This window comes from Amblyraja radiata, chromosome 6, assembly GCF_010909765.2.
Source record: "Amblyraja radiata isolate CabotCenter1 chromosome 6, sAmbRad1.1.pri, whole genome shotgun sequence".
In the NCBI taxonomy this organism is placed as follows: domain Eukaryota; kingdom Metazoa; phylum Chordata; class Chondrichthyes; order Rajiformes; family Rajidae; genus Amblyraja; species Amblyraja radiata.
In genome coordinates, this window is record NC_045961.1 from 91,197,459 (window position 1) to 91,211,947 (window position 14,489).

Consider the following 14,489-nt stretch of genomic DNA (forward strand, 5'->3'; position numbering starts at 1 on the left):
TGTAAAAGCCACAAATTTAAAATAATAATGTAACTTGGTGTCTAGTCTGTGACATAAAAATCACTTCATATGTGAGGTCTTCCTCAGAATTTGCAGAGGTGCTGCAGACCTGCAGTACTTTCTGGTTTGTATTTGTGTTTTATTTAGTAAATTAAATCTTCATGAATTTTAGTTTAAAATTTGATTTATTTTGAAAGACAAGTGTATTTTTTAAAACAAATTTACAATCTGTTAATTACGATGGTCTTTCTAAACTGGAGCTCAAATCTAATCCATCACATGCAGCTAGCTTTATATAGACTGTCATTGTTTTGTAGGTAGCAGAAGCACTTGCAACATTTATGATTCGTAACAAGTTTACAGAATCAAAGGGTGATATCCAAAGGTAAGACTTTTTATCCATTGTTTTCTATACTGCATTTGATTATTTGCAGCATGAAGGTCACCATTAAGATTGCTGTGGATCCCTTTCTCATCCAGTTCCTGATCCTGATAATAGTGTCCAAAAATCTATTGATCACCAAATATTGGTTTATTAATCCTATAATATTTCTGTATTCAAATAATCTATGATCTCTACTTCAATAATCAATATCAGTGTGAGTTTTTCTCTGTTACGTTCTTCATCTATACCTTTTTGATTATGTTAATCTTGGGGCCCATTCCTACCTCACTAAATTGGGAACACAGTCTATTGCTTTCCCATGTCAAAAGTTACGGGGAGAAGGCTGGGGAATTGGGTTGAGAGGGAATAATAGATCAGTTATAATCAAATGACGGAGCAGACCATGAGCCGAATGGTACAAAGGATACAGAGGACATTTATTATCACATACACCAAATGGTGTAGTGAAATTTGACTTGCCAATGCAGCACACGAATAAAGGTAAGACACAACATTAAAGAATTTAACAATAAACATACAAACATCCCCCCACAATGGTTCCCACTGTGGGGGAAGGCAGCAAAGTCCAGTCCCATCCCCTGTTCACCCATAGTCAGGCCGATTGTGGCCTCCGCAGCCAGTCCGATGTTTACAGGCCCTCTTGCCGGAAAGCTGGAACTCCGACGTCGGGTGAAGACTCCTCAGCGGCTTGGAATTGTCTGGAGCGGCCGCTTCCTAGCTCTACTCCTAAGTTTTATGGTCATTTGAATTTATTATTTTTTTAAATGGTGGCACAGCTGTAGAGTTGCTGCCTTATAGCGCCAGAGACCCAGGTTTGATCCTGACTATGGGTGTTTGTCTGTAAGGAGTTTGTATATTCTCTCCGTGACCTGCGTGGGTTTTCTCTGGCAGCACCGGTTTCCTCCCACACTCCAATGATGTACAGGTTTGTAGGCTAATTGGCTTGGTATAACTGTGAATTGCCCCTGGTGTGTGTAGGGTAGTGTTAATGTGAGGGGATCACTGGTCAGTGCGGACTTGGTGGGCCGAAGGGCCTGTTTCCACGCTGTATCTCTAAACTAAACTAAACTAATTTGTTTCGTTTTTAAAACGAACAGACATTATTTATTGTTTGAGGTGACTTGTGCACATAATGGGGATTGTACATATCAATTCAAGCATTTGATCAAAAAGCTATTCCAGACTACTTGTGCATGGAACATGTTCCAACCACAGAAATATGATGTGTAGGAAACTGCAGATGCTGGTTTAAACTGAAGATAGACAAAGAGCTCGAGTTGACGTTTCGGGTCGAGACTGAGGAAGGGCCTTGACCCGAAACGTCACCAATTATTTTTCTCCAGAGATGCAGTCTGTCCAGCTTTTTGTGTCTATCTTCATATATGGTGTTTATTAATGGAAGCTGTGTCCTGGGTTAGCCACATGATAAACATTTGGTAAAGACTCGAGATATTTAAAAACATTGACTGACTAATGCTGCCCTCTGATCTAGTGCTGAACCTTTGTTTACACAGAAATAAAACAATGGTTAATATTTGTATATTCATTCATGGGATGTGAAGTGTCACTGCAAAATATTGCATGAATGAGAAGCAACCGCTTTGACAAGTTGGGGTTGTGTGTATGTCAGATGGATTAAGGATGTCAAATCTCCTCCCCCAAAGGACATTAGTGTATGGAGGCTATTTTCATGATTACCGCTGTCGTCAATGGCTTTCCATTCCAGATTTATTTAATTACTTGAATTTAAATTCCCCAGTTTCTGTGGTGGTACTCAAGTTGTGCCACTGGATTAGTGTTTCAGGCCTCCAGATGCCAGCCTAATAACTTAACCACTATGATACCAATTAGTAGCCCCCCCTTGGTCATGCTTGATTATGGGTGATGCATCCAAGTTTGCAGGTGATGTGTGGTCGTATGCAAACCTGGGCGATGTCATATGGAGGACAGGCTGTGGCCCATGCAGCCCCCCCCCCCCCCCCCCCCTCTCTCCACGTCGCTGATCGATCCAAAGGAACAGCAGGGCCGTTACAGTTTGGGCACCAGCGCTGTCGCAGGAGATGCCAGAGCGAGGTTGTAGACAACGACGAACTGCCTTAGGGGCTCCGACTCTGGATTTTCTTGAGGTTTACTCCAGGAGCCTTTTCCATGACTGGATATGGCCACAAGGCAGTGGATGTTTTAAATCAGAGTTTTCCCTCTCCTAGATGGACTGCCTTCCCAGGATGACGAGCCCCATCTGCCCGAGACTCATGGGGATGGGAGCATCTACCTTCCCGTGCAGGTCTATAACATCTGCCCACTGCCCACAACTATGGTACCACCTCCTGAGTTATATCTATTATTTGTGCATGGATAATGTTGCTGACCAGAAAGAGTATCTTGATGCATGATTCATTAACAGTAAACCTAAGATGTCTTTGTTTTGTTTCAGCAGTTTCCCCAGTTTTTAATAGATCCAGCAGCCTTCAGATTCAACTTTGCGTCTAGCTGCACCAGGGGCCACTGTGAAGTATCCACATATTGCCATCCACCTAATCTAATACAGAGAAGCTGGGAATGACAGAAGTCCAGATTCCTCCACCACTCCACTGCATTCATTGGTAGAATCTGGCACTGCACAATGGTTGAATAATACAACCTGTTTGTGATTCGAAGATTAAAATCAATTAAAAGGGGATTGCTTGCTCAGACAGTGTATTTCTTTCTTGCACACATTTTTGCTTTAGAACCTGGGAGCATTTACTTTTGTACTGTTGGTTAAAGATTTAAGATGTGCTTTGGAACTGTGTGTTTGAGATAGTAATGCCTGTGGTTAAGTTTGAGCGAGTTTTAAAATTGAATTTGTTATTCTTCTAGTGAAGTATTTCCAAAGTCAGAAATCAAAGAAATAAAAAGAGAAATACAAGTGCAAGTTTGCAGGACAACCCAACCAAATACAATAAGCTGCTGGATTTTGGTTTGCAACTTTAGCTGTTAGAGTGCAAATACTCCTACTCGACACCCATACTGAGGCATAATCTGATTTAAAATGACTTTAGAATGTGCTTCTGGGATCAAACTATATTGGCCTTAATTGTTGACAAACAAATGATTTTGCACATGTTTTGATTTCTATTGTGACGAGATATGATGTTTATTTCATTTAGTATGATCCAAATTGTTTATGGGGAAAAAAAGTAAGTGTTTAGATCATAGTAACACTATTGTCTTAAGATGTTGGCTGGTGGAACACATGGGTGACAAAAGATCACTTATATTTTACTTTACTCAGCAATGTGTCATGTTTTCTTGTTATCAGGCAAAATAGCTGCATGAGGGTATCCACCAGATCTATACAGCATCCATATTCATTACAGATTTAAAAATAATTTTAGTACAATATATACCTAGAAAGAGTCAGCTGATCCTCTGAACTGTTGAGATAACTTTTTCCAAGTCTTCTTCAATGTAAGGCTGGACTCATTTCACTAAGCGTGAAGCATAAGAATGGAACAAAGCTCGCCAAGGTCACCGAAAATGCACAAAACTGCTCACATCAACAGAGAGTATCTGCTGCAAGTACCCAACAGATCAGATGGCATCTATAAAGGAAACGGCTGAAATGTCTTTTTTGGGCTACTTTATTAGATGTTTCTGTAACTGGAATTTTGCACTGCTACATGTGGACATTGTTATTGCCAATAATATTGACATTAAATAAGAAAAAGTGAGGTTTGGTTTTATTTAGAAAGATGACTAAAACTCTGATCTCACTTGCAAATCTGATAAATTGTGATGAAAAATCAATATTCTATTGTAGCTGAAGAGAGGGAGGATGGTGAGAGAGAGAGTCAGGGCTTAGGGTTGAACTACCATTCTCATTCCAGACTCCAGCAGTATTTTAATTGCTGTTCTTCCTTTGTGTGCCCAATGTGCTCACCTAAAATAGGTCTTTGGCTCTTTATTGTACTAATTGCAGCCGGGTACCTAATGTCAGACTTCTCCCAAATTGAAAAATATAACTGCGCATAACAGCAGCTGTCTGCATTTTCAGACATAAAGTGCTGGAGTAACTCAGTGGGGCAGGCAGCATGAACAGGTGACGTTTCGAGGCAGGCCCCTTCTTTCTGGTGGCTGGTGACCTATTCATGTTCTCCAGAGAAGCTGCCAGAGGTTCTCCAGAGAAGCTGTCAGAGGTTCTCCAGAGAAGCTGTCAGAGTATCTCCAGCACTTTATATCCTCTTTTGTAAACCAGCATCTGCAGTTCCTTGTGTCTGTATTTTAAGGTTCTCCAGCTCCACCACAGCCTAACCAGCTGCCTTTCAAGGCACATCCTTCTGGCACCCATTTGTCAATGTAGCCCACCAGTACCACATTCATGATGTTTACATATGTAATTAAGAAGGCCACCCTGAAAGGGATGAGTACAATGCTGATTTGCCTCAGATCATGATTGTATAGGATGGCTGTGGATGACCATTTGGACAAGTGTAATGTCTCTCCAAAGACATTGGATTTTTTACATTTTCTTTCCTCTACTCTTTTCTCTGAAAGTTCAGCCTGTATGTCTACATTGATTCGAGGTCATAATTCCAAACTTAACTGTTTCTCTTTCCACAGATGCTGCCTGTCAGGTAGAAAGTTTCAAGCCTTTTCAGTTTTTAGTTCTGTATACTTTTTATCTTTGTAGATAATGGAGCACTTCTGAAATCAGATCTAGATTAGCCCTTTACTAACTTAATATGCAACACTTATATTCAAGACGGACACTTGCAGCAAATTTTATTTCATCTTGTTCTTTAGATATTTGCTTTCTGGTCTGAGAACTCTAAAGCTATTTGACTCCCACTATTGTTTTCACAAATGGTGAATAAAGATAAATATACTTAAGCCTGTTTCCTACAAAGTATTAGCACAAATTATATATTTTTAAAATAAAAGGAAAATTTATATTTTAGAATTACAAATTTGAGCGTCAATATATAGACTAACTTCAGTGAGAAAGGCAATGGATACACATTTTCTTTCTGAATGAGGCTTTTTACTTAATGCCAACTTTCAATGCTTTAGTAAAGTTTGATTTAACTGAGAAACTGCCCAGAACTGTTTTCTTATTTTTTACTTGGAAATATTATTGGTAAAATTTGGAAGCAGTTTTGTTTTAATTTTACCTTCATTATGGATCCACAACTTTAAGATCTTGTTAAATCCCAACTAAGCCTTTATAAGAAGTGAACAAAACTAAAAATTAATTTGTAATTTGCAAGTTGGTAGAACTTCATGTTTCTCCAACGCCTTGGTATCTTTATTCCTGTTTTTATTCAGGCTTGTTCTTGCCCTTTTGTAAATGTACCTTTACTTATTGAAATTGTGAATAAATGTCAGATATAACCTAGGAGAGTAAGTCTGCTTAAATTAATAGATTAGTACAGAACTAGCGTAGCATTTTAGCTATTAAGTTCTTTAAAGGTTTCTGCTAAAATTATCTTGGTGTCTGGAACAAATACATAACGGTAATGGGAATGATTTTCCAAATATACACTTGGATTTTTTTAAACATGATTTAGAGACAAAGTTCAGTGCAAGGTGGCGAGTGCTCAAGAAGTGGTTTATTAATGTAGCACTTGATCCTGCATGTAAAATCAAACATTCCCTGAAAAGTGTATGAGAATATTTTGCTAGGTTCCAGAGGGTGAGTAAGTTCTTAGCACCAAAACAACTTGCTGTTCCCACTGAGAGTAAAAGATCACAAATATTTTAACCAGAGAAAAATATAAAGCTAATCGGATGGGGATTGAAAGAAATGTGTGGTTGGATGCAAATGTTCTGAACAAATTTGACGTAAGATGAGTAATGCTGTGCTCACTAAATCTGGATTTCCACAATTACTTTGGTTCTAAATGTCCAATGTGTGACATTCCTGCTTCATTTCCTCATGGTAGTGTAAAAGTGCGAAGTAAAACGCTTAAGTAGGAATATCTTGAAAGCAACTGCAATCAGCATGCTATTTTTTTAATTTGGGAGACTGCAATCTGCAGCAATTGCTGCACTTCTGTTTCCTTGTCAGCAGATGCAAAATTGCATCATGCCTGGGGCATCCTGAGTGAATGCAGCAATGTCCAAATTTCTCTGTGCACAATGCAATCATGCATGTTAGCATCAATTAGTAGGGGTATATGCTTAACATATGTGCATTGTGTCACATCTTTGTGATATGAGTAATAATGTGGATGGCAAAGTGAAAGTAATGCTTGTTTAAGAATTTGCTCTGGGGTTATTTTGGAATTTCATTTACATTGAACTGGCCAATATTTACAAGTGTCTTATTCTATTTCAGCGTCTTAAAAAAAAACCCAATACAGGCAAATGTGACTTACTTTTCCTAAAGTCCAACTGTTGCTATAATACTTAGTCAGGATCTTACCGCTGTGGTTTAAACCAAGAGCGGATGTTACTATTCAAACCAGAGTAAGTTTACTCATGAACAAGGTCTAGTATGCATCAGCATTGTTTTGTAGAAGAAACTCAATAATATTGTTTAGTATTAAGAGACCTTTTGCATGAGAATCTACACAATTCTATCCTAGAAAAATTATGTTTGCAAGAATTTAAATGATTGCAGGTTTAAATTCATTCTGTTTCTAGAGAGGAAATGTATGAAACAGATGGATGAAATAAATTAATTTTATTTCATTTCTCGCTTGCACTCCAAGGCCATGTTGTTCAATAACTGTGAAACAATTCATTTTGTAGTTAGTAGTGAAACTATTGTGGAACTTTATTTGCTTATTTCATTGAACTTGCTGTAATGATTATTTTACGCAAGGAATAAATTCAATACCAGAGTGTGAAATATTTGAACTCTTTACTGAAAATTACAACCGACTTCGAAATTCTTTGTTTGGGCACTAGATGGAGTATAACACCAGACCAAACTATCTCAGTTAAGTTAACAAGTTTGGTTAGCAATCCTCAGAAAAGTTAATCCACAGAAAACATATGATGAATGTACAAATCAAAGAAACTAAAAGAGAGCATGAAAACAAATTGCTTAAAAATATGTCAAAATGTGCTCTTAACTAACCCATGAAAGATTGCACCAATTTTGTGAGGCAGTGTTTGGGTTCACTTGCTGAGACTACTTAAAACTGTTTGTGTAATCTCAATCTTCCTGTCAGACACCTCATAGAAATCAACGTAAGATGAGCCACCCTGGGGTTGATATTAGACCACCGTGTCATAAGGGATAGGAGTAAAATTAGGACATTTGGCCCATCTAGTCTATGCCATTCAATCATGGCTGATCTATCTCTCCCTCCTAACCCCATTATCTTGCATTCTTCCCATAACCTCTGACAATCAAGAATCTATCTATCTCTGCCTTAAAAATATCCACTGACTTGGCCTCCACAGCCTTCTGTGGCAAAGGATTCCATAGATTCACCACCCTCTGACTAAAGAAATGTCTCCTTCCTGAAAGAATGTCCTTTAATTCTGAGGCTATGACCTAGACTCTCCCACTCGTGGAAACATCCTCTCCACATCCACTCTAATCAAGCCTTTCACTATTCTGTATGTTTCAATGGGATCCCCCCTCATTCTTCTAAAATCCAGCAAGGACAGGCCCAGTGCTGCCAAATTCTCATCATAGGTTAACCTACTCATTCCTGGGATCATTCTTGTAAACCTCTTCTGGATCCTCTCCAGAGCCAGAACATCCTCAGATATGGTGCCCAAAATTGCTTACAATATTCCAAATGTGGCTTTGCCTACGCCTTATGGAGCCTCAACATTACATCCCTAAATGTAATAAGACATCCATAGATACATAGAAAATAGGTGCAGCAGTAGGCCATTCGGCCCTTCGAGCCTGCACCGCCATACAATATGATCATGACTGATCATCCAACTCAGTATCTCGTACCTGCCTTCTCTCCATACCCCCTGATCCCTTTAGCCACAAGGGCCACATCTAACTCCCTCTTAAATATAGCCAATGAACTGGCCTCAACGACCCTCTGTGGCAGAGAGTTCCAGAGATTCACCACTCTGTGAAAAATGTTTTTCTCATCTCGGTCTTAAAGGATTTCCCCCTTATCCTTAAGCTGTGACCCCTTGTCCACAACTTAATAATAATAATAATAATAATAATATATCTTATTGTCATTGCACGTCAGTGCAACGAGATTTAGTGTGCAGCTCCACTGATGTACGAGAAAGGTACGAGAAACTTCCCCAACATCGGGAACAATCTTCCTGCATCTAGCCTGTCCAACCCCTTAAGAATTTTGTAAGTTTCTATAAGATCCCCCCTCAATCTTCTAAATTCTAACAAGCATAAGCCGAGTCTATCCAGTCTTTCTTCATATGAAAGTCCTGACATCACAGGAATCAGTCTGGTGAACCTTCTCTGCACTCCTCTATGGCAATAATGTCCTTCCTCAGATTTGGAGACCAAAACTACGCAATACTCCAGGTGTGGTCTCACCAAGACCCTGTACAATTGCAGTAGAACCTCCCTGCTCCTATACTCAAATCCTTTTGCTATGAAAGCTAACATACCATTCGCTTTCTTCACTGCCTGCTGCACCTGCATGCCTACTTTCAATGACTGGTGTACCATGACACCCAGGTCTCGTTGCATCTCCCCTTTTCCTAATTGGCCACCATTTAGATAATAGTCTGCTTTCCAGTTTTTGCCACCAAAGTGGATAACCTCACATTTATCCACATTATACTGCATCTGCCAAACATTTGCCCACTCACCCAACCTATCCAAGTCACCTTGCAGTCTCCTAGCATCCTCCTCACAGCTAACACAGCCCCCCTGCCCCTATACTCAATTTTTCTGGCTACAAGGCCAACATATAATTTTCAATCTTACGTGTCTGCAGCTGGATGTATACTGTCATCAATTGATGCACAAGGACAACCAGTTCTTGCCGTGCTTTCCTCTTTACTAATCCATCTCAGTTCAGATAATCAACTGCCTAACCTCCATATGAGAAAGCATTTCTTAACTCTAAAGATTGAGAGTCTTTATATATGTCTTGCCGCGGAAACGTGCAAGAGGCTGAATCCTTGAATATATTAAACGGTGGCAAAGGTTTTTAAACATTAAGAGAATTCAGGATTAGGGGGAAAAGGGTGGAAAAGTGAGCGGGAAAGTTGATTCTTATTGGCCTGGTCTTATTAAATGTTGAAGCAAGCTTGAGTGGCCAAATGACCTACTTTTGTTCCTTTTTCTCAATGTCTGAATAGAAGTTCTTCATCTGTTTATATTAAAATGGCAAAGGACTTACAAAACCAAAACTTGTTTTCAAATATTATCTTTTGCATATTGTGTTTCAAGCCACCAATACATATTATGCAATCTGACATTTTCATTTAACAAAGTAGTACTTCACCATGGAATTGTACATAAAAGGATGGCTAAGAATGGTACTGTCGATCCAAAAGCATCCATTTCTTTTCCATGTCTGCAAGAACTATGGTAGAGATCCTAATGCAAAGTCTATGAATATACTGTAAATATAATTTTAATTTCATCCTTTAATGCAGACACTTCCCTCTTGTGGAAATATGTATTTAGTTTAAATGCAGTTCACTAAAATGAATCACTAAAATACATACAATTTTATTTCTAATGTCTTCTCTTAAATATGTCACTTGGAATTGAAAATGAATTGCAGATGTTGGAAATAAAAATGAAGACAGAAAATACTGGAAACACTAAGCAGCTTAGGCGGCATCTGGGGAAAGAGAAACCATGTTTTAGGTCAAAGACTTGGCATCAGTTCTAATGAAAGATAGGGATACTGAAACATTAACATTGCTAATCTTTCCTCAGATGCTGGTGACTGGATGAGTATTTCCAGCATTGTATATTATTCTATACCTGACATGGGCACAAGAGATTAGTGTGCAAATTACATGGACACATATTAGTGTGCAAAATCAGAGCACATGGTATTGGGGGTAGGGTATTGACATGGATAGAGAAATAGTTGGCAGACAGGAAGCAAACAGTAGGAATTAATGGGCCCTTTTCAGAATGTCAGGCCGTGACTGGTGAAATGCCGCAAGGCTCTGCTGGGACCCCGGTCATTTACAATATATATTAATGATTTGGACGAGAGGATTAAATGTAACATCTCCAAGTTAGTGGATGACACTAAGCTGGGTGGCGGTGTGAACTGCGAGGAGGATGCTGTGAGGCAACAGGGCGACTAGGACTAGGGTGAGTGGGCAGATGCATGGTAGATGCAGTATAATGTGGATAAATGTGAGGTTATCCACTTTGGTGGCAAGAACAGGAAGGCAGATTTTTGGAAAAGGGGAGGTGCAACGAGACCATCAGTCACTGAAAGTGAGCATGCATGCGCAGCAGGCAGTGAAGAAAGCTAATGGCATGTTGGCTTTCATTGCAAGAGAATTTGAGTTTAGGAGCAAGGAGGCCCTAGTGCAGTTGTACAGGGCCCTGGTGGGACTGCACCTGGATATTATGTGCAATAGTGTTCTCCTAATTTGTGGAAGAACATTATTACTACTGAGGGAGTGCAACATAGTTTCTTAATGGTTAATTCCCAGGATGGCGGGACCGACATGATGAAAGAATGGGTCGACTGGGCATGTATTCACCAGAATATAGAAGGATGAGAGGCAATAATTTGAGAAAGAACATTATTGCTATTGAGGTTCACCAGGTTAATTCCTGGGATGGCAGGACTGACATATGATGAAAGAATGGGTCAACTGGGCTTGTATTCACTGGAATTTAGAAGGATGAGAGGACACCTTATAGAAGCATATAAAATTCTTAAAGGATTGGACAGGCTAGATGCAGGAAAAATGTTCCTGATGTTTGGGGAGCCCAGAACCAGGGGTCACAGTTTAAGAATAAGGATTAGGCCATTTAGGTGAGAGTTGTGAATCTCGAATTCTCTGCCACAGAAGGCAGTGGAGGTCAATTCACTGGATGTTTTCAAGAGAGAGTTGGATTTAGCTCTTGGAGCTAATGGAATCGAGGGATATGGAGAAAAAGCAGGAATGGAGTACTGATTTTAGATGATCAGCCATGAACGGTGCTGGCTCGAAGGGCCGAATCTTCCTGCACCTATTTATCTACATTTCCATGGACATATCCTACCCCTGTATGTACTAGAACACTTTAAAATGAGATTATTAATCCCCTCAAAATAGGTTCCCACATTGTCATCTGTAACCTTTTAAGTAATCGCTCCAGAGATGGGGTTTTTCACCCCAATATATCTTGCTGTGCCAGTTTTTGAATCTGAAGTTATTTTAAAATTGAATCTGAAAGATTGGAAGTACCGTCAGCTTCACGATGATTTCCTGATTCCGGTTCTCCGTCCTGTGTTTGCATTAGTGGTGACCATATTATAGGAGGAGTCTTTTCTTTTTACACACGTGACGACTGATGTTATTAAAAACATTTTGAAAGCTACAAAATTATAATAGGATAATTGGACATATACCATCTTTACCCTTCTTTAAACCAGCATCTGCAGTTCTTCGTACAAACAACATTCTTTACAGCTGTCTGACATTTGGTTCTTGGTTCTTGGTCCTGCAAAATATTCCAAATGGAATTTAAACTGGAGGTGGTGAAGGGAGGGCTTAAGCCAGAAAGGGTTATTGGGAAGAATGAGCTACTTTAAATTTAGTTGCATCTGGTTGGGTAACTATAGTTGGGTGGAGATTATTCCATGCTTTAATTGTGCGGGGGAAGAACGAATTGCTGTATACATCTGTCTTTGTAGCTGGGATCACAAATTGGATCGAATGCCCTTGTCTGCTCCTAATTGGTTTGGGTTTGGTGTAGGTCTTGTAGTCTATGTCGAGCTGACCATTTAACATTTTGTAAAAACAGGTCAAACGGTGAGCTTCACGTCTGTCTTGGAGAGGGTTCCACCCCAGAGAATTCAGAAGTTTGGTGACACTCGCTTCTCTCTCATAGGTGTTAGTAACAAATCTAGCTGCCTGTCTTTGGACACGTTCAATGGATGAAATGTTTTTATTTGTGTATGGGTCCCATGCTGCAACTGCGTAGTCCAAATGAGGTCTAACGAGGCTGAAGTATGGCTTCTCCTTGACAGAAGTTGAACAATGATGAAAGTTGCGCCAACCTTCCCAATCCCACAATGACCTATTTGTCCAAAACCTCCTCCACTGGCAAAGTAGAAGAACATCACCTCATATTCTGCCTGGAAAATCTACAACCCAACGGTGTGAACATTGAATTCTCCATGTTCAGGTAACCACACCCACTCTTGTTTCTTGTTCTCTCCTTCTGATCCACCAAGCCCCTCTTGCATACCTTGTCATTCCCTGTCCCAGCCTCTGCTACCCAGTTTGTTTCCCCTTCCCCACCTGGCACCATCTCCTGTCAAACCCTCCTCACTTAGATCCACCGATAGTTTGCACAGATCCTGCCTCACTCCTCTCTCTCACTTTTTTATAAGAGCTATCTCCACTTTACAACCTCTGTCTTGAAGCAGAATTACAACCCGCACGATTGACTATCTCTACCTCCAGAGATGCCGGACCTGCAGAGTTCTTCCAGCAGTTTTTTTTTTTTTTTTCCTGCTTCATAGTAACATTGGTGATGTAATATTAATACTATGGTGACAAATAACGAGTAATTTCGATATCTTCCTTGCAAGGTAAGGTTGAGTGCAGGAGTGGATGTATACGGTTCAACATTTACAAGGGTAGCTATGCTGACAGAACTGCTGCCTCACAGTGCCAGAGACCTAGTTTTGATGCTGACCTTGGTGTGGAGTTTGCATGTTCTCTCTGTGGCCAGGTGGGCTTCTTTCGGGTGCTTCAGTTTCCTCCCACATCCCAAAGACATAAGGGTTTGTTGGTTTATTGGCCTCTGTAAATTCCCCCTATTGCGTAGAGAGTGGATACAAAAGTGGGATAATAAAGATCTAGTATGAACATGTGATTGATGGTCAGTATGGACTTGGTGGGCTGAAGGGCCGGTTTCCATTCTGTATCTCAAAACTAACCTATGATGTGTATCACAAAATTAAATCACATAGATCATTTAATAATGAGAAAATCACATGCCTTTGTTCCATTTCATTTTCTTATTTAATTGCCTAAGGAAATTACCCTCAGAAATGCATGATGCAATAAGTCTGCTTTAGAGTTTCTTTTATAAATTAATCCTCGTTCTTCATTCGAGGACCTTTTTTGTTTTCTTTTCTCTCCCCTCGCAATACACATGTGAATAGTTCATTTTACTTTCTGATCCTGTTTTTCCACATCAGATGCATCTGCTTTAAACCTTCAGCAGAAATGTCTCCCCTGGCTGCAGTCAGAGACCGAATCAGTGGATATATTGAGCAACGTATTGTGGTTCTGATGGTGAATGTTTTCCACAGATGAAGAGCTTTATTGCCTGGAGTTAACAACAGTTCAGCTGCATTCCTCAGAGCAGAATCGGTACTAAAGAGGGTTTAGCCGGCCATGTTTCCTGAATCCAGTGCAGAATAGTCTCGAGTTCCCAGTCGATATTTCAGACACACATGGTGCCACTCCTCTCCACTGTACAGCACAGGTTCTTGCACTCCAAGAGGACCCACGACAGACGGGTCTCTTACTCATCTGGGTCAGCTCCACACTTTCTTTGGAACTCCTGCCCGTGTTCTCGGATCCACTTGTTAGCCACTTAAAAGAGGTTTTAAAAAAAAAAAAGAGAACAGTTGTTAAATAATTTCAGGTTATAAAACTGCTCTTCTCTGTTTTGGTTAAACAAATTGATAATTAAGACTAATTATTGAATTTATTCAGGTGGGGGAGAAAAACGATAATTAGTTTTTATTATTAATGGAAATAAAACAAAAGTAGTGAATATTAGGTTTAGGTTTATTGTTGTCACATGTACTGAGGTACAATTTAAAAATGTCATTACAAATCTGATATTTTCAGTAAATTACTTCAATAATAATTCAAAAAATCTTCATTCAAAGTATCTTGTGGTTTTATAACAAATTTCACATTTTACTGTTACATTCCCATTATTTTCAATGCGCTGACAGCATCATTTTAGTCACCTGTGTTATACTGT

General features: G+C 39.6%; 2 protein-coding genes across 3 annotated transcripts in view; one reads left to right on the plus strand and one right to left on the minus strand.

Moving 5' to 3' along the window:
* ppme1 (protein phosphatase methylesterase 1) overlaps nucleotides 1-7,241 on the plus strand; it is a 45,223-nt gene extending 37,982 nt beyond the window's left edge. The window contains exons 13-14 of one of the 2 annotated variants that reach the window (XM_033023204.1): nucleotides 318-385; nucleotides 2,844-7,241. In XM_033023204.1, coding sequence (XP_032879095.1) covers nucleotides 318-385; nucleotides 2,844-2,859 — 84 coding nt within the window. In that variant the 3' untranslated portion in view covers nucleotides 2,860-7,241. Of the gene's footprint in view, nucleotides 1-317; nucleotides 386-2,840 lie in introns of both variants that reach the window. The other variant, XM_033023203.1, reaches the window with a different exon arrangement.
* A 6,250-nt stretch (nucleotides 7,242-13,491) lies between these two features.
* p4ha3 (prolyl 4-hydroxylase subunit alpha 3) overlaps nucleotides 13,492-14,489 on the minus strand; it is a 70,775-nt gene continuing 69,777 nt past the window's right edge. Inside the window, exon 13 of the mRNA XM_033023205.1 lies at nucleotides 13,492-14,089. Within this exon, the coding sequence (XP_032879096.1) occupies nucleotides 14,019-14,089 (71 nt within the window). The 3' untranslated portion in view covers nucleotides 13,492-14,018. The remainder of the gene's footprint in view (nucleotides 14,090-14,489) is intronic.